Consider the following 26,516-nt stretch of genomic DNA (forward strand, 5'->3'; position numbering starts at 1 on the left):
GATGAGAAAATGAAACTTTATCAGACCCAATGTTCCTTATTGAACGTATATAGCACTCAAGGAAGATAAACAAATCTCAGACAAGGCCACTTTGTAGTTGGAACAAGGCAAGGACAAGGCCACTGTGGAACCACAAATAATGACAATTTCCTCCTAACATGAGTAAGTCCTGCTTCCACCTCAATAATAATTCTGGCCCACTTCAATCCTCCCACCTCCTGGGTAAAATTATTAATAAGATACTTAACCATTGAATTGCCCCTGCGACTGTAATCCAATTCAAAACTGTTCCCCACTTGCTTAAACCCTCCTTCTAGTTACCCACCACAAACCCAAATCCTACAATAAGCGCTTCCCAATTCCCTCTTAGCAAGGTACCTCATGTTTTCTCTGATGTGAATTCTCCCTTGCTGAACAAGATAAATAAATCTGATTCTTTTTTGAGTACAGGTACGCTCCTGATGGGATTTGATTGTGGACTTTATCGCAGTCTTAGCTTTCTTCAGCCCAGTCCAGCAGTACCCAAATAGGAAGACATAAGAATTTTAAGGGTTACTTGGAAGGGTTACTTTCAGTGATAGAGAAGCAACCCGACTTGAGCAGGTATTCAGTGGTAGGGGTTATGGGGGTGGGGTGAAGGGCTCAGGTGGGAATTGGGAAAGTTTGAATAATTCTCCTTCCACTGCCATCAGCCCTTTCTGTGGCCTGGGGTAAACCATTTCACTATGAGCCTTTTTCCATTTCTGTAAAAAAAAAACAAAAAACAAAAAACAGATTGAAATATATTTCTAAGCTTCTTCTAATCTTAATATTCTAGGATTCCAAACTCTAGAGGTTCTTATATTCCGAGGTAAATGTTCCCTTCTTCGTTCTCTGTACAACACTCATTACTGTTGCCATATCTGCATACCACCTGCACTTTTATGTATCTATGTGAATCATTTCTCAAAATTTTTTCTTTAAATAGACCTTCTGTTTTTACTTAAATTTCCAGAGTGAAATTTACATCACTTCTTAAATGGAAAACCAGCGTAGCTGAAGCCGCCTTGGCCCCTCAGGCCAACCTCATAATCTAAACTTCAGAAACACTCAGAGCCCAAAGACTGATGAACTAACCTTTCTTTGTGTATCTATAGATTGTGCATTCTTTCCTAGAAGTAACATAGCACTTCTGCACCTCACAAAACAGAAACCAGACCCCCTTCCACAAACCCCAGGCACTAAGGAACCAGGCCCCCTTGCACAACCTTCCAGCCCTGTGATAATGTTGGTAAAGCTGGCACGTAACCAAAAAGTGTTAGGGCCACTGCATTCCCTTTACTGGTTAACTGCCCTAAACCCCTTTCTAAATCCCTGAGTCAGGCAGAAACCTCAGAGCTGGCCTTGGACAAGAGTGTGCCTTCTCAGCACTCCCCCTGGGTGGCTCTTGGTTGAGAGCCTGCCTTCGGCTCAGGTCGTGACCCCGGGCCCTGGGATGGAGTCCCACATAGGGCTCCCCACAGGGAGTCTGCTTCTCCCTCTGCCTATGTCTCTGCCTCTCTCTGTGTCTCTCATGAATGAATAAATAAAATTTAGAAAAAAAAATAGTGTGCCTTCTCTCCAGGTGGCCAGCCTTTTGAATAAAGCTCCTTATTCCTTTCCAAGCAAAACTCAGTCTCTTGCGTATTGGCCTGGAGTGCGACAGACAGCCCACCTTGGGGTTCAGCAACACCGCTTGGTAGAAATGAAAGAATTTCTGCAAGCACACACACAAACCCTAAGACAAAACAATGTTGTTTAAGATGGGCTTACCTTCTGGAGAGATTTGGAAAATGAAGCCCTCGCCCTGTCAAAAAGGGAGATAAGCAAAGGTTAGGAACACGTTAACTAAGTACTGGTGTCAAACTCTCTTAGGTTTGAAGCAGGACTTTTCTCTGCCTAACGTGTCATGCACCGCGAGGCCCTTTCACGTACCCTGAGTGGCGTCTACACCTCACATTTTCAGAAACAACGCCCATCCTTCGCTGCTTGAAACTGGTCTTTTCAGTTCTCAGATTAAATATAAACGTCTCAGAACACCCTTCTGGGACTAGCTCCCCCCCAACTACATTACCTTCCCCTCACATCGTAAGCATTATATAAACTTTTATTGAAGAGTACTCCCTCGTACTACTTTAGGGTACCCATCACAATGTGTCGTGGTGCATGTATGTTCAGACTCTTTTCATACATTTCTGTGCACTTCTGTACCTCCGATCTCGACATATAGTGGGTTCCCAGTAAATGCAGGTGAGGTGAAGGAATAAAGCCTTCACAGCTCCTGCAGCTGTGGGTCGCTTTCGCCCCATTCTCCAAGCCGGCTGAGACCAGCCTCCTTCCTCCGCGCCAGGCCGGGTTAGCCCCGCCTCCTCCCCACGAGCCGGCCTCGCCCCGCCTCCTCCCCCAGCCGGCCACATTAGCCCCGCCTCCTCCCCCCGCCGAGCCGGCCTAGCCCCGCCTCCTCCCCCCGCCGAGCCGGCCTAGCCCCGCCTCCTCCCCCAGCCGGCCGCATTAGCCCCGTCTCCTCCCCCCGCCGGCCGCATTAGCCCCGCCTCCTTCCCCCAGCCGGCCTCATTAGCCCCGCCTCCTCCCCCGCCGGCAGCATTAGCCCCGCCTCCTCCCCCCTCCGGCCGCATTAGCCCCGCCTCCCCCCCCCGCCGAGCCGGCCTAGCCCCGCCTCCTCCCCCCCGCCGGCCACATTAGCTCCGCCTCCTCCCCCCGCCGGCCGCATTAGCCCCGCCTCCTCCCCAGCCGGCCTCATTAGCCCCGCCTCCTCCCCCCAGCCGGCCTCATTAGCCCCGCCTCCTCCCCCCGAGCCGGCCGCATTAGCCCCGCCTCCCCCCCCCCCCCGAGCCGGCCGCATTAGCCCCGCCTCCTCCCCTCCCCCGAGCCGGCCGCATTAGCCCCGCCTCCTCCCTCCCCTCTGGGCCGGTTTGGCTCCGCCTCCCCCTTAGCGCCGGGTCGATTTGGCTCCACCTTCTCCCTCTGCGCCACGCTGATTTAGCCCCGCCTTCTCCCTCTACCAATGACAGAGGCTCTCTCGGCAGCGGCGGCCGAGGGCGGTGGGCGGGGCCACGCAATGACGCCACCCGCGCGTTTCCGGCCTGAGAAAACGCCGCGTTTCTGAGGCGACGCCTCGACTGGCAGTTACCACCGCGCTAGGATCCTCCCGGGCGGCCGCCGGCATCACCAGCGTCACCATGGGGGCTGTGCTGGGCGTCTTCTCTCTCGCCAGCTGGGTGAGTTCGGGGTCTGGTGTCTCTGCGGGACGTGTCGTTTTGGAGAGGGCGATAGGGCGTCCCAAGCTCTGACCCGATCGGGCCTCGGCTGGGGGCTTGTGGGGACGGGCCCTGGGCTGCAGAGCGTATCCGGGGGCGCAGACCCAAATCCGTGATGCCCGCTGCTCGCCGCCCCCGGGTCGGGATCGGGCGGCTCGCCTTCCGGGTTTGTGGGGGGAACGCAGGAGGCCAGGCCGTCATTGTTTACAATTTCGATTGCCCCGCCCCCGCGGGGTTTCCGGCCTCTGGGTTCCTCGGGCGCTGGAACCCGCACCGGGGAATGAGAGTTCCGGGGCGAGGGCGCTCTGCTTCATCTCCAGGGGCCTTCTTCAAGTGGCGTCGTTTAATTTGGGGTGGCTTACGGGATATCGTTATCGCATAGCGCGGATTTACCCGGGCTACTGAGTGTGTGGCGGAGCTGGGATTTTAACCGAGGCCAGTTTGCAGTTGTGCAAAGGAACAGAAGAAGGCCTTGGCCCTTCCCGTAATATGGGGATAATCACCCCAGCATTCATCGCCCTGAGAGCTGCTGTGAGGATAGAGTGAATAAATGGGTGGAATCGCTCGGTAGATTGTAAACGCCATATTTTGCAAGGAAATTTTAGGATCTGTGGAAGAGACTATGGTGAGTTTCCTCACGTTCTCCCTCCCGAGGAGTAGGATTTTTTAAAATCACTTATATGTTTCATTACTTCCCAACTGATTTTCCTTGACCAAAGACTCGATCTCAGCTCATTGCACTACCACTTCTTAGGGACAAAGTGTATTTTCCGTTCTTGAAGGTTGTTGGCCCCAAATCAAAAGGGCGTTTGGTCATTTACAGGTTCCTTGAGAGCAGTGGCTTTCCAATTTTTTGACCTTGACCCGAAATTTAAAAAAAAAAAAAAAAAAAAAGATTTTACATAGTTTACTTAATACGCGCGTTTAGACACAAGTTTTGTGAGATTTTTACCTTTAGCATCTGCTGTACAATTTTTCTATCACAGAATAAATCCCAGTAAATTGAATTTTACAGCCTAGTAGTGGGTCAGACTACTTGCAAAGTAGATTTAGAAGAAATATATAGTTAGGGTAACTGAGTAAATTTGTAAATTGAAACAAAGATGTCTTGCTCATCCTAATAACCTGAAACGCATTTGCCCTTGATGTAAAACTAATATTTGACTTAATGCCATCGAAGCATTTCTATCTGTAAACTGCTTTTCTATTTTATTAATCTCTTGTTCAGCAGGAATAGCAAGGAGTGCAGTGTACCAGAGAATGGAATGAGGGAGGGAAAGAATAATGGGAAATGAGGTCGGAAAAGTAGCAGGGAGCCAAATCATGTGGATACCCATTGTGTGGTCTTAACAGGCCAATTTAAGGACTTTAACTCAAGAGATATGCGGATCCATTGTAGAAAAGAGAAATGATGTGATCTGACCTGTGTTGGAGAACAGATTGTGGAAAAGAAAGGGTAAACCAGTGTAGAGGAGGAAAAACTTTGCTTGCATCCTCTATGGGGTTGGTGGTTGGGGGCCTGCAAATTAAAGTGCTGAAAGATTAGCGAGAGAAAAAAAAGCACTATGTACACATGCAACACACACACACACAGGATGTTATTCATCGTTCAGTGATGAATAACTCAAAGGATGGTTAGAAAATAGGGCTTATTGTATACCTTACTTAATAGAGGAAAAGAAAAGAGCTTCTATAGGAAGAACAAATAGATTTCTTTAGGAAAGACAAATGGGTTTTTAGGAGAACAAACAGGAGATGAGAAAGTTTGTGGTAATACTTGTTTATGTAGGTACAAAGGGCTTTTGCCTTCTTGATGGCCATAAAACTCCCTTGGAGAGAGAATTTATGGCAGCCTTCTATCCCAGAGGTTGCTGCTTTTAGTCAGATGAGGAAAGCTCCAAGAACCTTTTCTTCACCATATCTGTTGAATTTCAAGTGTCTTCATCTTAAAATAATCTTCATACCAACTCTGGTTTCTGATCGGGTGGCTACTGCAGTGAAATTGGAGCCATTGCATTTTATCCGGGTGAAAGATGATAGTAGTGGCTTGGACCAACATGATTGCTAAGGATGCTAAGAAAGTAGTCAGATTCTGGATATATTTATTTATTTTATTTATTTATTTAAAAATTAAGTAGGCTCCATACCCACCCTGAGGGTTGAACTCACAACCTTGAGATCAAGAGTCCCTGCTCTACCAACTGAGCCAGCCAGGTGCCCCAGATTCTGGATATATTTTGAGGATAAAGCTAATGTGCTGACAGATTGGACGAGGGTTTTGGAAAAATAAAACATCAAGGGTGACTCCAGGGTTTTTGGCCTGAGTAACAGAAGAATAGAGTTGTCATTTACTGAGATAGGGAAGTGACTTAACATAGTAGGTCAGTTATACAGATTGAGTGCCTACTTTAAAGGTACAAGAGATACAACAGTAGGTGGCCCTTCTTAAAAGCACTTATATTTTCATGATGTTTAAAAACAAGTTAGTGGGTATAAGGTTTCTAGGGCTAAATAAAACAAAAACAAAAACCACAAACTGGGTGGTTTAAGCAACAGAAACTTGTCTCAGTTTCTGGAGGCTAGCAGTCCCAAGTTGAAGGTGTCAGCAGGGTTGGCTCCTGAGAGTGGTGAAGGAGAATCTATTCCATGCTTCTTCCCCAGCTCCTGGTGGTTTGCTAGCAGTCTTTAATATTCCTTGGCTCGTAGATCTCTGCTTTTGTCTTCACTTGGTGTTTTCCCTGTGCTTCATGTTTTTGCCCAAATTTCTCCTTCTTATGATACCAGTCATGTTTAATTAGGTGCTCACTCTTCTCCACTATAACATCATTTTAGCTAATTACATCTGCAATTATTTTATTTCCAAATAAGGTCACACTTTCAGGTATTGGGAAACAGGACTTCAATATATGAGTTTGTGGGGGTAAGGGGACACAGTTCAGCCCATAACAAACACTAGGCAATTATTATGAGGTTATTTAATAGGGCAGAAAATAAGTAGCTAAAGAGAGTCAAGAGTGTGAGAATGCAGATAAAGTAAACATGAAGCAATTAGTGTCATTGTTTTTGGCTGTAAAACTTCTGTTTCTGTCTGCAATCAGCTATTCACCTCTATATGGTCTTTTGGCCCAGACTGTAGTTAAGAATTGGAAACTGAAGCTGGGTGATCATTTTCCCATGGCTGTTGCAATTACAAGTAAAAATGGCTCCAAATATGCCTTCATCCAGAATGCTCACCAGAGATCCAGGTTACTCTTTTTTTTTTCAATTGAGATAAAATTCCATAACATAAAATTAACCATTTTAAAATGTATAGTTCAGTGGCATTTAGTATATTCACGGTGTTATGCTGTCATCATATCTGTGTAGTTCCAGAACATATTTATCCCCCCAGAGAGAAAACCTGATTCCCATTAAGCAGTCACTCCCCAGCCTGTGTCCCTCCTTTTCTAGCCTTTGAAACTACTAATGCTTTCTGTCTTTGGATTTACTTACTCTGTATATTTCATATAAATGAAATACAATGTGTGACATTTTAGATCTGGCTTCTTTCACTTAGCCTGATGTTTTTTTTTTAGGTTCACCCATGTTGCACCATGTATCGGTACTTCATTTGTTTTTGTGATTGAATAATGTTCCATTGTGTGGATTTACCACATTTTATGTATCCATTTGTCAATTAATGGACATCTGGGTTGTTTCTGCCTTTTGGCAACTGTCAGTAGTGCTGCTTTGAACATTCATGTACAAGCTTATGTTTGAATACCTATTTCAGTTCTTTTAAGTGTATGTTTAGGAGAGGAATTGCTGGGCCAAGTGGTGATCCTGTGTTTAACTTTTTTGAGGAATCTCCACGTTATTTTTAAATTGAGCTAAATGGCTCTTGTTATCTTTATGTATAAGGGTTTCCATGTAATGGTGCTTGATGCTATAATACCAATTTGGTAACTAAGATCCCTTAAATAGCAAGTGGAGTTAGATTTTTATATTGTTTTTAAATAAAGTAGGATCCTGTGTGAGTATAAGTAACATTTGTTGGGGTCTTAGTATGTTTTAGGCATGTGTTGAGTACTTAATACAGGAATGTCTGAGGGAGGAAGATTCCGTTATTCAGTTGCAGATGGAGAAATAAGCTTAGCTTATATAACTTGCTGAGTTAGAAACAAATAATATTGACTCTAGAACCCATGCTTTTTTTTTTCTTAACTAGGCTCCATGCCCAGCACAGAGCCCAGCATGGGGCTCAAACTCATGACTGTGAGATGAAGACCTGAGCCGAGATCAGGAGTCACATATTCAGTTGACTGAGCCACCCAGGCGCCCCAGGACCCCTGCTTTTAACCACTTCCTCCAAACCATACCTTTTTTTTTTTTTTAAGATTTTACTTAATTATTCGTGATAACACAGGGAGAGAGAGATAGAGACACAAGCAGAGGGAAAAGCAGGCTCCGTGCAGGGAGCCCAACGTGGGACTCAATCCCGGGACTCCAACATCACGCCCCGGGCTGAAGTCAGGCGCTAAACCACTGAGCCACCCCGGGATCCCCTAGCCATAACTCTTTCAGTTAAAGCTGTTAAAGTCTGGTTTGCCTCATCTTCTACTCTGTGACCTTTATGACATGAAGGAGTCCACTGAAAGAGGTCTCAAATAGCCGTGGTGTGCTTGTTACAGGTTCCCTGCCTTTGCAGCGGTGCCTCATGTCTGCTGTGTAGTTGCTGTCCCAATAGCAAGAATTCCACGGTGACTCGCCTCATCTATGCTTTCATTCTCTTCCTGGGTGCTGCTTTGTCCTGTATCATGTTGACGGAAGGGATGGAAACGCAGCTGAAGAAGGTGAGTAGAAGTAACGGTAGCCTTAATGGACTGGTTATTTGTATTTTCTATTTTGCATAATTGTAGTTGTAATTAACGTTCTTGTTTCTTTACTGTTATAAAACTCAGTCAAATTCATTGTGATTGTTGGGTTTTTAAATTACTTTTGGGTACGGTCAGGACATAGACTATAAAAGTATTAGTCCTTTTCCAGAAATCAGGGTACTCAGAATAACGTCTTCAGGCTCTACTCTAGCATTTGAAAGAAAGATATTACAAGAGTGGCACGAGAAAATTCTTTCCACATATGTTTTAGAGTTAAACATTTAACTAGGATAGCCCTTCACCTGTGGAAAGAGACGGTTGTAGCATGAAAATTCATGTCAAAATGGGAGATAACCTCATCAGCAAGAAGAGCAAAGAAAAGAACACTTTTATTTGTGAAATGCAAATTGTTTCTACTCTTTGGGGATAAGATTGTAAGTGAATTGGAAGACAAAGAGAAAGGGATCCCTCGGTGGCGCAGCGGTTTGGCGCCTGCCTTTGGCCCAGGGCGCGATCCTGGAGACCCGGGATCGAGTCCCACATCGGGCTCCCGGTGCATGGAGCCTGCTTCTCCCTCTGCCTGTGTCTCTGCATCTCTCTCTCTCTGTGTGACTATCATAAATAAATAAAAATTAAAAAAAAAAAAAAAAAAGGAAGACAAAGAGAAAAGTCCCACAAAACAGTCTTGCAGTTGAAGTAGTCAGTTTTATAAATTCAGGCCTTCTTATGACAGGATACAGTCTTTGTTTAAATGTGGATATTCCCATAACATTGAAATTGCTTTTTCCAGATTCCTGGATTCTGTGAAGGGGGATTTAAAATCAACATGGCTGATAGGAAGGTGGATAAAGATTGTGATGTTCTGGTTGGTTATAAGGCTGTATATAGGATCAACTTTGCCTTGGCCATCTTTTTCTTTGTCTTCTCTCTGCTCATGTTAAAAGTAAAAACAAGTAAAGATCCCAGAGCAGCAGTACACAATGGGTATGTAAATTTATTTTATTATTTACTTACCATATTATATTGTGTGGATCCCCCCCTTGGGCAGTTAATGTTGCCATTCTCATGGAAGCAGTAGAGTATATGGATCAGTGGCCCACATATATTTCTGACCTATTGTACATGTGAAGTTGTTTCAGTGTCATTTTCAGTTGGAGTTCTGTAGCGTAGAGGGGGAAGAGCAAAGTTTTGTCTTTTTTTCAATACCTTTGTTTCAAGTTCCTAGATTTTTTCAAACACCTGTGAAACAGTTCAAGGATTGTGCTAGGCACTGTATGCACACGCAAACACATATGCTTTTTACTGGTAAAAGATATAAATGAAAAAAATAAAAAATAAAAGAAATAGACTTGATCTATTGAACATCATACAGAAAGATAAACTAGTTATACATGGGCCACTGATTTATAAATCTGTTGTTTCCCATTCCTGACTGCCCCCGCCTCCGTTCTCCTTTGACATATAATTCTTATTTGGAGACTGAAGGAAGTTTTATACACTTTATATGTATTTTAATCTCATTTTTGTAGATGTAGTAACTGAATTTCAGAAAGATTAAATAAAGTGCCTGAGATCTCTGAGCCAGTGAGAGTTGGGGTTGGGATTAAAACTTGGGTCTGTCTAGCTCCAAAGCCTGATTCCTTCCACTTTGCCATACAAGCCTTTAAAGATCATGGACTAAAAGCCACGTTTGGTCCTAGCTTTGCCAGTGATGAACTGTGTGACTGTGGGCACAAGGCACTTATGTCCTATATGTGAAAGAAGGATTAGGTGATAACTTTTCCCTACATCTAATAGTGAATTGCTTTATATTTAGCTAACATTGTTAGTTGAATGCTCCAGACTTCTAGAAAAATTCCTATCTTCAGTTGCTAAATGTAGGGAAATTCTTAAGTTGTAGGTTTATCTCTTATTATGTCTATCAATGATTTGTTCTCTGGGTTAATGTTTGTCCTGAAATTGTCTGAAAAATTCAGTGAAGCAACTTCATATCAAATGAAGAAATAAGCCCAGAAAATCATATTGAAAATGCTACTGAGTCTTTTGCATTTCAGGAATTCACTTTTCTCAGTGGAAGGACGAAAGTTAACATTTCATAAATGCACTTTTGTATTTTAATAGGTTTTGGTTCTTCAAAATTGCTGCCATTGTTGGTATCATGGTTGGCTCTTTCTACATCCCTGGGGGCCATTTCACCACAGGTATGGCTCACTGCTGAGAGTTAATTATATTATATATACAAACTTTACAAATGATAAGAGTTGAAGTTACATTTTCGTTACTGGTTTTGCAGAACTGGCAATTAAATGAGGTGGCGTTCAATTATATGACTTGGTACTACCATTAAGGTAGCAATTAATTGAAATGGGCTGAATACTCAGGAGGTATTCAGCCCATTTCTCAGCTGTTCTGGAACCGTATGTTGCCAATATTTTAATCGCTTACCTTCTCACTTGGCAATACTAAGTTAATCTGAGAGTTTGTCAACATGGGGACCTGTACTCATATGTGTCCTACTATCCCTATCTTAATATGCTTTCTTACCATAATATCAGGTAAGAATTTTTTATTTATTCATGAGAGACAGAGATACACTGTCAAATAGCTGTGGATTTCCACTGTGATTTTTTTTTCCCCTTCTAAAGTAAAAGGCTTATTATACCATTTGGAATGTCAGATCCCAGACTGCCCTTGGCACAGCCAGAACAAGTTTTAAAAGGTCTGAAACCCAGCAAAACACTTCTCAGAGAATAGCCTTTGAGTTTGGAATTGGAATAATCTTATACTGCTGGAGACAGAATATGTCTTTACTCACCTCTCTCTTGAATCGAAATCGTTTTAAAATTGGATAGTAACATTCTGAAATGTTACTCTTGTGGTAAAGCATAACTTTGTTCTTTTGGTTTGTAGCCTGGTTTATTGTTGGCATGATTGGGGCCTTTTTGTTCATCCTCATCCAGCTAGTGCTGTTGGTAGACTTTGCTCACTCTTGGAATGAATCATGGGTAAGTCGAATGGAAGAAGGAAATCCAAGGTGCTGGTATGCCGGTAAGTATCTAAACTCCCCTATAAGAGCCATATTGCATTATGCTATATTAAACAGGATGTACAGTAAAAATCTCCATTGATTTAAATGTGTAAACTTCCAAATTAGAGCTGACTTTTTAAAAACTAGTTTCCCAGTTGAGTCAATTCCGAATTATACATATAACTGGAAAGGGGAAGCACAGGTGATAGAAATCATTGGCTCTCTCAATTCACTTATTTTGAAATTTGTAATGTAACTAGATGTGTTCAGATAAGGAAAAACATCTGTATATTTAGTGATACAGTTCTGGTTTTGATTTCCTTGTTTCCACAGACAGGGTACTCAGGTAGGTTATACATAGGGGTCATCTGCCCACATCCCTCAGGCAGGTAGAAGTGAACAATCTTTACTGCTTTATTCAAAGTATAGCCCACATCCCTTGTAAAAGCTTTCTGGTGGAAAAAGGGCACTTAAAATTTCTAGGGTGGGAATAGGATTTCTAGCTTGTAATAATGGGGAAGGACTTTGGAGTTCTCTACTTATTAGGGGCAACGACCTAGCCATTTAAAAAAATAGTGTTGAGATCCCTAGCCTCTGCACCCCACCCAATTATTAACATAACAGCTGCTCTTGTGTGAAGAATGAAAAGCCAGGAATTACAGAAGAAAACAGATTACCTGTAATGCAAATCTATAGTAATTTATACTCACTGTTAACATATTACTCTGTATCCTTCCAGTCTTCTTTCTTGCATATGTACCTGAAGAGTCACTGAAAAAGATGTATATTTGTATCTTATTTAATTTTTACGTATATTATACATTCGAATAGCTTACAGTTGACTCAGAGAACTAGCCTGTGACTATGTGACTACTGTGTAACAATAAATACCTAATAATATATTTCTGAGCACATACTTGGTTTTTTCCTTAGAATAAATTCCTAGGGGATCCCTGGGTGGCTCAGTGGTTTAGCGCCTGCCTTCGGCCCAGGGTGTGATCCTGAAGATCCGGGATGGAGTCCCACATCAGGCGCCCTGCATGGAGCCTGCTTCTCTCACTGCCTGTGTCTCTGCCTCTCTGTCTCTCTCTCTCTCTGTCTCTCATGAATAAATAAAAAATCTTAAAAAAAAAAAAAAATCCTAGAAGTAGAAGAGTGGAAGAATATGGATATATTAGGGATTTTAGTACACATTATCAAACTGCCCAGTTATCTTTTCATCTTATTTATCTAGCTTGCTTTTTTATTTATTTATTAATTTTTAAAAATATTATTGAGATAGAGCACATAAGGAGGGGGAGAGGCAGAGGGAAAAACAGGACTCCTGCTGAACTCACAACCTGACCCAAAGGCAGCCGCTTAACCAGCTGAGCCACCCAGGCGCCCCCTAGCTTGCATTTTTTTTTCCTAGCTTGCATTTTAAATAACAAAAGCAAAACCAAAGAAAAACAACACCCCAAAACGAATACAAAGATGGTGGAACTTAATAAAAAATACAAATGCCAATCTCCACTCACTTGCAACCCACTTTCGTCTCTAGATGTGACCACGATTACTGGATCTGTATGTATTTGTGCACATGTACACATGTTTTTGTTTCTTAAATGTAAATAGGTTCGCATTATATATTCTCCATGACTTACTCTTCTCACCAACTATATGATGAGTATCTTCTGACATATCAGTGAGTTTAGATACATCTTACTTAATGGTATATGGTTCCATGGTGTTCTGTGGCATGGTAGACCATAATTTATTTAACCATTGCCCTATTTTGTTGGTCACTTCAGTTGTTGATAACTATTTATTTTAGCATGAAATTTAAGAAATTGTTTTATTAGGGTGCCTGGGTGGCTCAGTTGGTTAAGCATCTGACTTTGCTTCAGGCCATGATCTCAGGGTTCTGAGATAGAGCCCCACATCAGGCACCACACTCAGCATGGAGTACAGTTCTCCCTCCATCTTCCTCTGCCTCTTACCCTCCCCCTGCTCATGCTGTCTCTCTCTCTCTCAAATAAATAAATAAATAAATAAATAAATAAATAAATAAATAGAATATTTTTTTAAAAAAATTGTTTTCTCATAATGAGTTGGAAATCCCGAAACACCTCCCCATTTCTGATAGAAATGTATTAATTTTTTATCTATTTACTTCTGTTTAGTTACTATAAAAAATGAATTTTTATAATTCATTTGAATTACTCAACTCTAAAAGAATTTAATAATGAGTTACAGATTTGTCATTTTGGAGTAACTAAAGAGTAGATACGTCTTGCATATTCATATGGAAAAATATTAAGAACTGTGCTAGTACTTTAACATACATTATCATTTTATAGTAACATCATATACATTGCTTAATTTTAAATATGCAGAACCCATGGAGATAATTTATAGAAACCGGTTTTCTCAAATAAGTCCACGCTGTGAATTAAGCACAAGTTAATTGAGCTCACCACTGCTACAGTTGGCTGGGCATACTGTTATTTTTTTATGTTTTCTAATTTTCAGAGTTATATAGCTAACTTGATTATGTGAACATAAAGGAATATTATTTTAGGTTTTTGAAAATAGCAAATATGCCACTTTCCCACAGTGATGTGGTTTCATCATGGCAGGAAGCGGGTTTATGTAGCCAGTGGCTGCAGAGGACAAATTTCATAAAAGATGCCTGTCCATTGTTTTCTGCTGACTCCATCCCTGGCATTTAGCTTGCTAGAACTGGGCCAATTTGAGGGCCCACAAGGTGTGCAAGTTCCTAGAAAAGCTTATAATGCACATTATGTAGCATACAGTTAGAGTTTACTCTAGCTGGAATGATCAAATATCTGGTATTTGAACCCATGGAATTGAGGTAGGTGATCTATAAAGTAAATCCAGCCACCTCTAACATGATCGGAAACGTCAACCTTGGGCCCTTCTGTAATTTCCCTGTAAAATGTGGACCACCATCACAGTAAAATAATGTGTCTTTATTTTTATATGAAGAAGAGAATTCTTTGTTAGAAATGTTTGCCACAGTCACGTGCGTTCATGTTGGTTTCCCATTTTCCAGCTTTGCTCTCCGTCACAAGCATCTGCTACATTCTGTCTGTCGTCTTTGTCGGCTTGCTCTACACGTACTACACCAAACCAGATGGCTGCACAGAGAACAAGTTCTTCATCAGTATTAACTTGATCCTTTGTTTTGTGGTGTCTATTATATCCATCCACCCAAAAATTCAGGTATGGTTTTATGCTCCTTCCTCCTATGAAAGATTTTTAATGAATGCTAAACTTGAACCGATGTAACCTTTATATGAGTTTATGTTTATCTACTTAAACATTTTCCCATATTATGATAAATTCTTCATAATTCTAATTTAGTAGCTGTAAAATGTGCCATTGAGTGCCTGTATCATAATTAAGTGAATAATTTCCCTAGTGTATTAAAAAAAAGAAAAGAAAACACCTAGGTAACCTGAGAATTTTATAGCTCTTACAAAATAGTTTATGTCATGAGAATGATTTTTATGAATCAATAACCAAGCTGTTTTAGGGAGATTAAACTAGAGAATCGTTGCTTTTAATATTTAAAAACAAAACTCATGTGTGCAAGTTTCATCATTTAAATACCATACCTTAAAAAAATTCATGGAGCTTTATATAAGAAATAGGAAAAAGAGATGTACACATCACCTCTCCTTCCAAAAATGAGAAAACTGAAGGTCCAGAGAGATGATGGGTCACCTAGCTGGTTAGCACCGCCGTTGAGCTTAGCCTCTATGCCACCAAGGGACTAAAATCAAAGCCTCTGCGGAATACACAGGCATTCCAGGGCTATCAAATGCCTTGGGAACCAATAGTACACGGTTCCTCTTTCTTGGTTCTTTTTCAGGCCAACTCAGACTGAAAGGTTATTTGTTCTCTTTCAACTGTCAAATAGAATAAGAAGGTTCTCAGTTAATAACATTTCATGGGGGGCCCAGGGAATTCCACTGGGTTTTAGAAAGTCAGCCCTTGCAGTTCCTGTGGCATTGTTTTCTTTTTGATTCCATAGGAACACCAGCCTCGGTCTGGTCTCCTGCAGTCCTCTCTCATCACCCTCTACACCATGTACCTCACCTGGTCAGCCATGTCAAATGAACCCGGTAAGGGAATGTCAATAGCACATTCATTTGATGGAGAGAAAGTAGGAAATGACTCCTTTGGCAGGTGCAAAAACTAGAGGTGGAGCAAATACCAAACAGGCGAACAAACAAAAAGCTTCACTTAAATGGACTGTGTTCACTGTATGATGATGCAGATACTCACATTTCAAGTTTTATTCTCCATGTCTGTCTGTAGCTGTTCATAGCCGACAGCCTAAAGGACCGCAGTCCTTACACAGTCTAGGCTTTTCCCTGGAATAAGTCAACTAGTCAAGAGTTGGACAAGGCACCATTGTTTTGGCCCTTTGTAGCATTGTTGTAATTGAATTTCACTGTGGTGTTACAGGCTCTAGAGGAAATGGCTGTAGAAACCTCCTTCTGTAGTTACTGCATTGTGTCTCAATAGTGCATTCTATGGACTTGTTTTAAAGGAAAATGGTTATACAGCAGACCCTTCAATGATGACTCAACTTACTGCTATTGTACTCCTCTTTAATAACCTTGTAAAAACAAAGCTAGCAGAAAAACTCCCGGTGCTTTAAAGCCTTTGTACAACAGACCCAAAAAGATTCGCCAGTTAAACGTCAAAATCCGTAAAGTCAAGATAGACATTTATGAAATTTGACAAATGCTTTGTTGTATCTTTTCTTTTTTTTTCTAAAACTAAGTCCCTGATTGCAACACAAGTAGGTAACTAATTGCTGAATTTGCAGGTTCTTTTAAGTCTAGCATTCCCATGTTTTACATCATGACTGAATGATGTGTGAGCACATCCCTCACATCCCTTCCTGGAACAAGAGAATCTCTAACTAAAGATAATAAAAAGTCTTCCACTTTCAGATCGTTCCTGCAACCCTGGCCTATGGACCATTGTGACGCATATGACCGCACCAACCTTGGCTCCTGGAAATTCAACTGCCATAGTCCCTACCTCTGCACCACCCTCAAAGGGTGGGCATTTTATAGATCTAGAGAATTTTATTGGGCTGACAGGCTTCGTTCTCTGCCTTTTGTATTCTAGGTAAGTTAAAAAGTACTTGGGACAAGAATCTCATCAAGTTTAATGGCAGAGCAAAGAAGCTATTTTGCTTTCAAAGGAAGTAAGTGTGAGGAAGTAAGAAAAACAACTTAACTCTTTTTTATTGAAAGTCCTCAACTTCAGTTACCTAGCCACATATATTTCTTAAAGCCTAGTAAATTCTCTCATCAAATAAGTTCTTCCAAACTGACATAGAGATACCTTCTCCCTGGATAGGAAGATAAAGTCTTCACCTGACCATAAATCTGCTAGGGTAGTGGCTCTGAAAATTGGTTGGTTTCCCCTTTTGGTAAGAAAATCTTAATTTTCTGATTGTTGTAAAAAATATTTCTAGAACTGTAGAATTGTATACATCTAATTTTAAAATCTCTAATACAAGAGCTCAGATATAATATGTGTTAGCACTTTGCGTTCATCCTCTTACCCATTTTTTTATTGATATTTTGTATATAATAGCATGTAGTTTTAAAATATGAGCTAAAAATGGGCAAGAATATATTTATACAAATTAAAAACATAAGTGAGATAAGGGTAAAGTGGGAAATGAAAGTATCCTCCCTCCAAATTTACCTCTTCTATGGTTAACATTTTGGTGCGTATTACTTCATACTTTTTTCCCCTGTGCTTCTACTTATCTATCAATTTATTTATTTTCTTATAATTATATGTAATTTTAATTCTATATGTAGTTACATATAATATTGTATTTATATTACTTGATAAAAATAATTTTTAAAAATAAGTTAGGGACATATTATAAATACATATAGTATTCTCAAATATGAATTTGTCATAATTTGGACAACTTTCCAAGTATATGTAGATTTTTTTTTTCTTAATGATTGTTTAAGGGTTGGCAAACTACAGCTCTTGGGCTGTCTATTCTTGTAAAGTTGTACTGGAACACAGCTATACTTATGTGTTTTTAAGTTGTCTGTGACTTTCGTTTGTTTTGCTTTTGGCCTAATGTGTTTTGTTTTGTTTTTGAGATACAATTTCCATACTATAGAATTCACACTTTTAAAGTATACAGTTGAGTAGTTTAGTCTGTGTTTTCAGGATCGTGCAGCCATCACCACCATCCATTTTAGAACATTTTATTTTACCAAAAAGAAACTTCATGGTCATTAGCAGTCACTTCCCTATTCCTTACCGCTCCAGCAGTGGCAGAAACTAATCTCCTTTTGTTTCTGTAAATGTGTTTATTTGAATGTTTCGTTTATGTGGAATCATGAAATATATGGTCTTTGGTGACTGGCTGCTTTCATTTCACTTAGGATGTTTTCAAGGTTCATCCATGTTATATAGGACTTAATTGTTGGAAATGATACTCCATTGTGTGGATATATATACTACATCTTGTTAATCCATCGTCAGTTGATGGATGTTTATTTGAGTTGATTCCACCATGGAATCATAATCAACTATGGGACTATAATGGGACTATAATGAATAATGCTGCTGTGAATATTTGTGTACAGGTTTTTTGTGTGGATGTACATTTTCAGTTCTCTTTTATCTATACCTAGTTGTAGAATTGCTAGGCTATGTGGTACCTCTTTGTTTACTTTTTTGAGAACTGCCAGTGTTTTCCGACGTGGCTACATCATCTTAACAGTCCCACTGTACAAGACTTCCAATTTGATAATTTTTTAATCATTACATTGTAATTGTCTTTTTTATTGTAGCCTTTCTAGAGGATGTGAAGTGGCATTTCATTATGGTCTTGATTTCCATATTCTCAATGACTAATGATGTTGAACCTTTTCATGCGCTGGTTAGCCATTTGTATATCTTGAAGAAATGTGTATTTAAATTTTTTGCCTATTTTTAAGTTGGGTTGTCTTATTATTGTTTTTGTATATGGCTTGTGGTAAGGGGTCCACCTTCATTTTGTTGTGTGTGGCTATCTAGTTGTCTCAGCACCATTTGTTGAAAAGACTATTCTTTACTGTGTTGAGTTGACCTGGCATCCTTGTCAAAAATCATTTGACCATAAATGTAATGGTTTATTTCTGGACTCATAACCCTATTCCAAATTTGTCCAGATTTGTTCTTTTTCAAGATTGTTTTGGTTATTCAGAAGGCCTTGCATTTCTGTGTAAATTTTAGGTTTAGCTTGTCAGTTTGAGATTTTGATAAGGATTACATTGAATCTGTTCACCAACTTAGAGAGTATTACTATCTCAACACTGTTAATAAGGTTTCTAGTTTGTAACATGGGATGTTTCATTTAGGTCTTCAGTTTTTTTCAGTGGTTTATGGTTTTTAGTGTACAAGTCTTAAACATGTTTTATTAATAATTCTAAGTGTTATTTTTGACAGTATTAAATTTTTTTTTTTTTTTTTTAATTTTTATTTATTTATGATAGTCACACAGAGAGAGAGAGAGGCAGAGACACAGGCAGAGGGAGAAGCAGGCTCCATGCACCGGGAGCCTGATGTGGGATTCGATCCCGAGTCTCCAGGATCGCGCCCTGGGCCAAAGACAAACGCCAAACCGCTGCGCCACCCAGGGATCCCTTTGACAGTATTAGAAGTGAGATGGTGTTTTTGTTTTTGTTTTAAGATTTTATTCATGAGAGACATAGAGAGGCACAGACATAGGCAGAGGGAGAAGCAGGCTCCATGCAGGGAGCCCGATGCAGGACTCAATCCCAGGTCTCCAGGATCACACCCTGGGCTGAAGGCGGTGCTAAACCACTGAGCCACCCGGGCTGCCCAAAAGTGAGATAGTTTTCTTTTTTTTTTTTTTTTTTTTTTTAATTTTTATTTACTTATGATAGTCACATAGAGAGAGAGAGAGAGGCAGAGACACAGGCAGAGGGAGAAGCAGGCTCCATGCACCGGGAGCCCGACGTGGGATTCGATCCCGGGTCTCCAGGATCGCGCCCTGGGCCAAAGGCAGGTGCCAAACCGCTGCGCCACCCAGGGATCCCGAGATAGTTTTCTTAATATATGTTTTAGGTTAAAAAAAAAAAAAAACAAACATATGTTTTAGGTTTTTCATTGTTACTGTATAGACATAGAATTTTCATATATTGATTTTGTATTTTGCTAGATCATTTATTGATTCTAATAGTGTGTATATTCCTTAAGATCTTCCATGTACAAGGTCAAGTCACCTGCAAATAGAGATCATTTTACTTTTCCAATCTAAGTGCCTTTTATCTTTTCGTTTCCTAATTGCTCTGGCTTGAACCTCCAGTACAGTAAATAGAAATGGTGACAGTGGACTACTTGTCTTGTTCCTGATCTCAGGGGAAGATCTTTTAGTCTTGTACTATTAATATTAAGTATGATATCAGCTCTGGGTTGTTCATAGATGCCCCTTTATAAGTTTGAAGAATTTCTCCTCTATTCTTAAGTTGAGTGTTTTTTATCAGGAAAGGGTATTAGATTTTGGTCAGGTTGCTTTTTGTGTGTCTGTTGAGATGATCATGTGGTTCTTGTCCTTTAGTTGTGTGTACTTTTTTATTCAGTCATTTAATAAGCTTGCAGTGAGCATCTGCCGTGTGCTGGAAATGCATAGATGACTACGGTCATTATTGTTGAGGAGTTCTAGGACTAGGAAGAAAGACAGGAATGGTAAGTGCTATGACAGAGGGAAGCATAAGGAGCTGTAGGACTTTAACCCAGCCTCATGATGACTTGGTGTCAGGGAAGGCTTTCTAGAAGACATGGCACATGGAGAATTGAATGAGTATAGCTGGGAGAATGTTGGTAGGTGGTACATTCTAAGCATGGAAGAGGCACTTGTGAAGTCATGGAAGCAGACATTGAAAACCTAATGAAACTCCTAAGCAGTTAAACTTTAAGTGGTAACCGATGAGAGTGCTCTCTGTCTTGTGATGACAGGCAGCAGTTGAGAACTTTTAAGGAGAGCCCTTCAGAAGGCCTTCAGTTCCCATATAGGGGCAGTTCAGAAATAACCTTCATGAGGACCCTCGATGTCCATCAAAAGATGAATGGATAAAGAAGATGTGGTTTATGTTTACAATGGAATATTACTCAGCCATTAGAAATGACAAATACCCACCATTTGCTTCGACGTGGATGGAACTGGAGGGTATTATGCTGAGTGAAATAAGTCAATCAGAGAAGGACAAACATTTTATGGTCTCATTCATTTGGGGAATATAAAAAAAATAGTGAAAGGGAATAAAGCAGAAAGGAGAAAAAATTAGTGGGAAATATCAGAAAGGGAGAACATGAAAGTCTCCTAACTCTGGGAAACAAACTAGGGGTGGTGGAAGGGGAGGTGGGTGGGGGGTGGGGGTGACTGGGTGACAGGCACTGAGGTGGGCACTTGACGGGATGAGCATTGGGTGTTATTCTATAGGTTGGCAAATTGAACACCAATAAAAAATAAATTTATAAAAAGAAAAAGAAATAACCTTCATGTATATAGGCCAAAGGCAGCAATTCATCTCATCAATTCATTCCTCTTTTCTGATTTGTCTTCTTTTGGATCACCTTCCAGCATCCGCACTTCCAACAATAGCCAAGTAAGTAAGCTGACCTTGTCAGGAAGTGACAGTGTGATCCTCCGTGATACAGCTGCCAATGGTGGCAATGATGAAGAGGATGGACAGCCTCGGCGGGCTGTGGACAATGAGAAAGAAGGAGTGCAGTACAGCTACTTCTTATTCCACTTCATGCTTTCCTTGGCTTCTTTGTACATCATGATGACCCTGACCAGCTGGTACAGGTAGGAGGCACAGACAAATCAGATGGAAGACCACTTGGCCCCCTTGGGCTGTCTATAAAATCTCTATCCAATGCTTAACCTCAGAATCCCCTTCTCTTAACTATGTAATGAAATTGTGTTCAGTGCTCTTTTCTGAAATACTTTTGACTTTTTCTCCTCTTGGATTTAAAATCCAGTTGGAATTCTTACAGTACAAACCATGGAGGGTTCTTCCAGACTTGAGTTACTTAAGAGAGAAAATCATAAAGCAGTCTTATCCATCTTCACTAATTTTCCTCTGTGTCTTGAGATGGCCATATAGAGTATTCTGATCAAAGTGATGATGTGATACGGAAAGTTTCAGGGATGCCATTTTAATCTAGACTTTCCCAATATCTAGAACAGGTAGGTGTTCCTGAAGAACTTTGCCCAGTGAACGCAGTAGTCAGTTCTTCGTGCTGACAAGATAAGAGTTATTTGAGAGGCAGAGTCCCTTGCCTCTAATAATAGCAGCTTTCACAAGTTCCTTCTAGAACCTTACTAGAGTGTAATGTCAGCCAGTTTTCTTGGCTTTGGCTCAGGGGGCTGGTGGGTGCAGATAACCAGTTCTTTACCTCTTTGTTTTCTTAGCCCTGACGCAGAGTTCCAGAGCATGACCAGCAAGTGGCCAGCTGTGTGGGTCAAGATCAGCTCCAGCTGGGTCTGCCTCCTCCTCTATGTCTGGACCCTTGTGGCTCCACTTGTCCTCACCAATCGTGACTTCAACTGAACCTCTGAGAATTCATAAAGGTCTGCTTTGCTGAAAGCCCATTATCTATTTTACTTTTGCTTCAACTAAAATATTAAGTGAACACTTTGCCAATTTGACTATATCCAGGTTTATATCAGAGGGCAAAATTAAGTAATGCTTGATGCAGGATCTGAACTTTTCATATATATGTATATTATGTTTATTTGTAAGGATATAGTGCAAAGGGAACATTTTGCGTTTTAAAGTGAATTACAGCTGTGCTGTGAAGAGAGTTCTTTATTGACGTGTAGGATCCTACAACTTTGATTTAAAGTGTAAGAAAATGTTGGATATTTGAGGCCAATTATTAATATATTTCTATTGCAGTATCCTTAAAAAGCAAACAAAAACAAACAAAAAAAACCCCACCATTTCTGTGATGGGTTTCCTTTGTGAAAATCTTCGTGTGATGGAAGCACTGTGTTCAGTCCTTAATCCCCTACCAGGTGTAGCATCATAGTACTTGGGGGAAAGGGTGTGTGCATATGGGTCCTTCCCCAGAAGAGCAGGGTGGCTGATTTGGCTACTGCTTCTACAGCTTGAGTTTGTCCACTTAATGTTCTACACTACAGCAGTGATGCCGTGCAGTTCCAGCTTTGCCAGAAGTTTGTTTCCATAAGTGCTCTGTAGGTTTGGTTATAATGAAGATTCACTTGGGAAAACAGTGTGACTTCAGCCTATGTAATTACCTTGTTATGAGTATGTAAAAGTAAAATGCATGTGAGTTTATTATATTTGCACTATAAAGGTATTTGATTAAAATAGAGACTTATTAAGCTTTTAAGGCCCGTTCTTTTACAGCTTTTATGAGTTAACAGCCATCCTGTAATTTTTAGACCTACATGGGTAGTCAGGTTTATCAAGCATCGAGCAGAGTGCACCTGTCTCTTCTAAAATTTGAGGTCTGGCTAGTAAGTAGTCTTGAACTCATCCAAAAATTGTACTAATAATATCTTCCTTGGGCAAGACACTTGGTGCCAATGAGAGAAAAAGCAGGTGCTATCAGGAAACTTCATCAGGAGAGGTAGCACACAAGGAGGTAGAATAGAACAGTTCTTCCAACAATCATTTACTGAGTCTCTCTCAGGTTCGGGGATCCAGCTTTAAACATAAGAGACACCAGTTCTGCCATCCTGGACTTCTAGTTTAGAGGGTAAAAATGAGCTGACAGGTGTACATCACACCTGGTGTGATGACTGCTGTGATTGAGGAATTGCAGAGAACTCAAAGGAGAGTTGCCTGGGGTCATGAATTGGGGATTGTCCTGGTAGGCTCCCTGGAAAATGTGGAATTGAGGGCTAGGACTTAGTAGGAGTTAGCCGAGAGAGAGATATAGGGAAGTAGGGTAGCAAAACCGCATGTTCAAAAAGGGAGATGAAAACTTGTTCAGAAGAGCTGGCATGGGGAGAAGAGGGCAGAGACTAGGTCATGAAGGGATTTGTAAACCACACTGAAGAGTTTGAACATTAATGTTGAGAGCAGTGGGGAGCGTGCGCATAGTGACATTATCAGACGGTCTTCAGTCACTGCCACTGACAGGGCATCTAGAAAGGAGACGGGGGTGGGCCATATACCATTTCAGAGAAGTGAAAATGAGGATGGGGGGAAATTGACAGCTGAGAGCCACATAGTAATTAAAATTTAAAAACTGGAAATTGATTAGCTATCAGGAAGAGGCAGGTTCCTGAATGATGCTGGTTTAATTACCTGGGTTGATGGAGGTTCTGCTTATATGGTGAGACAGGAAGAGAAACATTGTGCCAGAATGATGGAGTTCGTCCCTTAAGAATGGCTAAGAACATAGGCTTGGAAGTCAGACTGGGTTTGTATCCAGCTTTGCTGTTTCCGTCAAGACTGGTGGGCTAATATTTATTGAGTACATAGTATGCTTTATGACTTACTTTGGGCGAATGACGGTGTGACCACCTGTCTGAGCCTTAGTGTTTTCCTTGTTTAAATAAAAGCTAGTACCTAGTCCATGTTCTTGTTTACAGAGTAAAGTTGCTTTGCAAAATGCTTATGAACCCATTTAAACACTCTGGAGGTAGCTGCTAATCTCTCTATGGGCTAAAATGAGACTAGACAGTATTCATAGGTCAGAGATGTTCAGCCACAGTCTGATGGAGGCTAGATTTGAAGTGTTCTTACAAAATGAAACAGATGGGACACGGGACAGTTTCAGTTGGGATGGAGGGAGGGGGGAGGGGGGAGAAGCAGGGCTTGATAGGAGTCGTTGGAACCACCATGTTTTAAAACAGTGCTTTAGGGATCCCTGGGTGGCGCAGCGGTTTGGCGCCTGCCTTTGGCCCAGGGCGCGATCCTGGAGACCCGGGATCGAATCCCACATCGGGCTCCCGGTGCACGGAGCCTGCTTCTTCCTCCGCCTGTGTCTCTGCCTCTCTCTCTCTCTCTGACTATCATAAATAAATTAAAAAAAAAAAAAAAAGATAAAACAGTGCTTTATGTCAGGGTACAGAGGTAAAGTTGCAAGGGAGGTGGAAGGGCAAATAGGGGAAGTTTAGCCTCTTACTTTGCCAGTGTAAGGCAGCCACCCTACTTTCCTTAATAGCAGGGGTAGCCAGATTAAGACCTTTAAAGGTCCTAAACTTCAGAAACATGAGGGTGTGCCATCCCCTACCTTATGTTTTGCAAAATAAAGCAATACTAAACTGTAAAATAAGTGTAACACCATCCAATAAAGTTTTTATTTTTTCTCATAACTTTGATATTAATTTGAAAGGACAGATTTGAAAATTAGGGAGCAGTATCCCTGTTTGCTTGACTGTAAGTTAAGCTGGCCTGGTGGCAGGAAACCCAGGATCACTCAAGACTCAAGGGAACCGTACTAGCAAGTACTAGCAAGTGTGCTGAGTTATACACAAGCGTAAATAACATCAGCAGGTCGAGTAAGACCAGAATCATACTTAAAATCAGGAGAGTATTTGGACTTATCAGACCTCATGGTCATGTCATCTCATTCCAGATAAGTGACCTGGTGTGTCATCACCATGAGCAGGCCCATCTGTCCCTCAGGATTGCAGAGTGATGGCCCTGGCTTTGAGGTCAGGAATTCCTCAGAGGCAACAGCAGTGGCTGCCACTTTTCCTGGGTTCGAGCTGGGAGGAGGCTTGTAGGCCCACGTGGCCCCTGCTGGATGTTTACTCTCTAGATTGATCTTGGAAGGTACTTGGTTGGGAAATAAAAGTTTCTCTTACCTGCCAGAGAGTGGCCACGGGCCTGGTTATTCCTGCTTTTGGTGTTCTGGACCAAGCCAGAACTCAGGCCTCACTTAAACCACCAGCACATGGTTTTGTCCATTACAAGTCCTTTTTCTTTTTACATAGTCAAGCGAGAGTATTTGGTAACATGAGTCATGCCCTTGAGCTCTGCAGATTGATGGTGGGTACCAGGCTTATCTTACCGAGAGCTGCTCATTGTTTTCTTCTTTCGTGTAGTTCTATCCACCCTGTTACCTAGGAGCCCAAACTAGGCAGCCTTCTGAGTGGTGTCCTAATTCCTGCTGAGAGGTGCAAGCTGCACACAGCCATCTCCTCAGGTGAAGAATAGCTACCATGAGACAGTGCACATGCCCAGCTGTGAATAGACACTGTCCACGCCCCTGGAAGGTGGTGATTCTTCTCCCTCTTTGACAGATCAGGCTGAGGCTGAGAAGGAGGGACTTGCCCGTAGTTACTAAGAGGCAAAACATAGATAGAAACTAGGCTTTGAGTTCTTTTTTCAGTTAGACCCTACTGTCTCTTAGCATAAGGTTGTAGGCACCAAGATAACCAGAGACTGCTTAGAGACGTGTAGAGGAGTCACCTGGCTGTCAAACTACCCACCACCAAAGAGGGAAGATTAGTAATCCCCTGAAGGCAGTAACCAGCATCTGACTAGGTCACTATATCTCTGATGGCTGGCCACCGTATCAGGTAAACATTTGGTTAAAACAATTTGTTTCCAGAAAAATGGCAACCCTAAAGGATTTTCTTCCTCACCAGCTTTAAATGCGGTAGCATGACACATTTGCTGCATCATTCTAGGTGGGGCCACATCCATGCTCTGTGAGGAGTGGGCTTTGGGGAAAACAGGGAGAGTTATCTTAGACAACAAACCAGAAAGTGTGGACTCCTAATGGGAAGTAACTCCCACAGTTTGTAAAAAGCACCTGCTGATCCTTGTAACTTGACTGCACTGGTTGGGGCCATTAGTCCATTTTTTTCCAGATGTGAGAAATGTACTGAGTTTAGAGCCACAGCTTCCTTAGGAGGGTTCACCTGAAGAGCTGGTGTGCTGCAGTATAAGAATTTACCTGTTGCATCATGGGAGGTCATTGGTAAGTGTACAGACATCCTACACAAGACTGTTTCCCAGCTGACCCATCACCAGCGCACCACACCCACGGCGGGGCCTACGTTGTCTCCTTTGGGGCAGACTACATGCTCCTGCATCGAAACCAAAAGGGAGCATGTAGAGAAAAGCCAAAGATGCATGGGACCAGAGTTGATCAAGCAACACCTAGTAATCCCTGAAAGGAGTCTGGGTTTACTTCCAAGTGCTTCCAGAATAAAGCCTGAGGTATAGCCTGGGTCTCAGAGGTTAAGAACCTCCACTTTATATTTTACAAGAAGCCAGAAAACAATCTGGAACCGCCTTTCCTTTCTTCTGTGTTCTGTCCGAGAGTGAA

The 26,516-nt window shown here is 41.5% G+C and overlaps 1 protein-coding gene across 2 annotated transcripts; it reads left to right on the forward strand.

Annotated features, from left to right (window-relative positions):
• Positions 1–3,098: 3,098 nt before the first annotated feature.
• SERINC3 (serine incorporator 3) lies at positions 3,099–25,049 on the forward strand. Of its 2 annotated transcripts, XM_041732489.1 has the most exons (11): positions 3,099–3,257; positions 7,967–8,128; positions 8,943–9,136; positions 10,274–10,353; positions 11,063–11,200; positions 14,236–14,405; positions 15,220–15,310; positions 16,151–16,331; positions 20,833–21,060; positions 21,670–21,828; positions 24,813–25,049. In XM_041732489.1, exons 1-10 carry the CDS (start codon positions 3,219–3,221, stop codon positions 21,806–21,808), a joined length of 1,422 nt encoding a protein of 473 aa, XP_041588423.1. In that variant the 5' UTR covers positions 3,099–3,218; the 3' UTR covers positions 21,809–21,828; positions 24,813–25,049. The 2 variants fall into 2 exon arrangements, with proteins under 2 accessions (XP_041588423.1, XP_041588422.1); XM_041732488.1 differs by lacking the exon at positions 24,813–25,049 and having other exon boundaries at positions 21,670–23,808.
• The last annotated feature ends 1,467 nt before the right edge of the window (positions 25,050–26,516 follow it).

This window comes from Vulpes lagopus, chromosome 18 (genome assembly GCF_018345385.1).
Source record: "Vulpes lagopus strain Blue_001 chromosome 18, ASM1834538v1, whole genome shotgun sequence".
NCBI lineage: Eukaryota > Metazoa > Chordata > Mammalia > Carnivora > Canidae > Vulpes > Vulpes lagopus.

Coding starts and splice junctions, on each gene's coding strand:
- SERINC3 (XM_041732489.1), top strand. CDS start 3,219: ATGGGGGCTGTGCTGGGCGTCTTCTCTCTCGCCAGCTGG. Junction 14,406..15,219: donor CCATCCACCCAAAAATTCAG/GTATGGTTTTAT, acceptor TTGATTCCATAG/GAACACCAGCCTCGGTCTGG. Junction 21,061..21,669: donor ACCCTGACCAGCTGGTACAG/GTAGGAGGCACA, acceptor TTGTTTTCTTAG/CCCTGACGCAGAGTTCCAGA.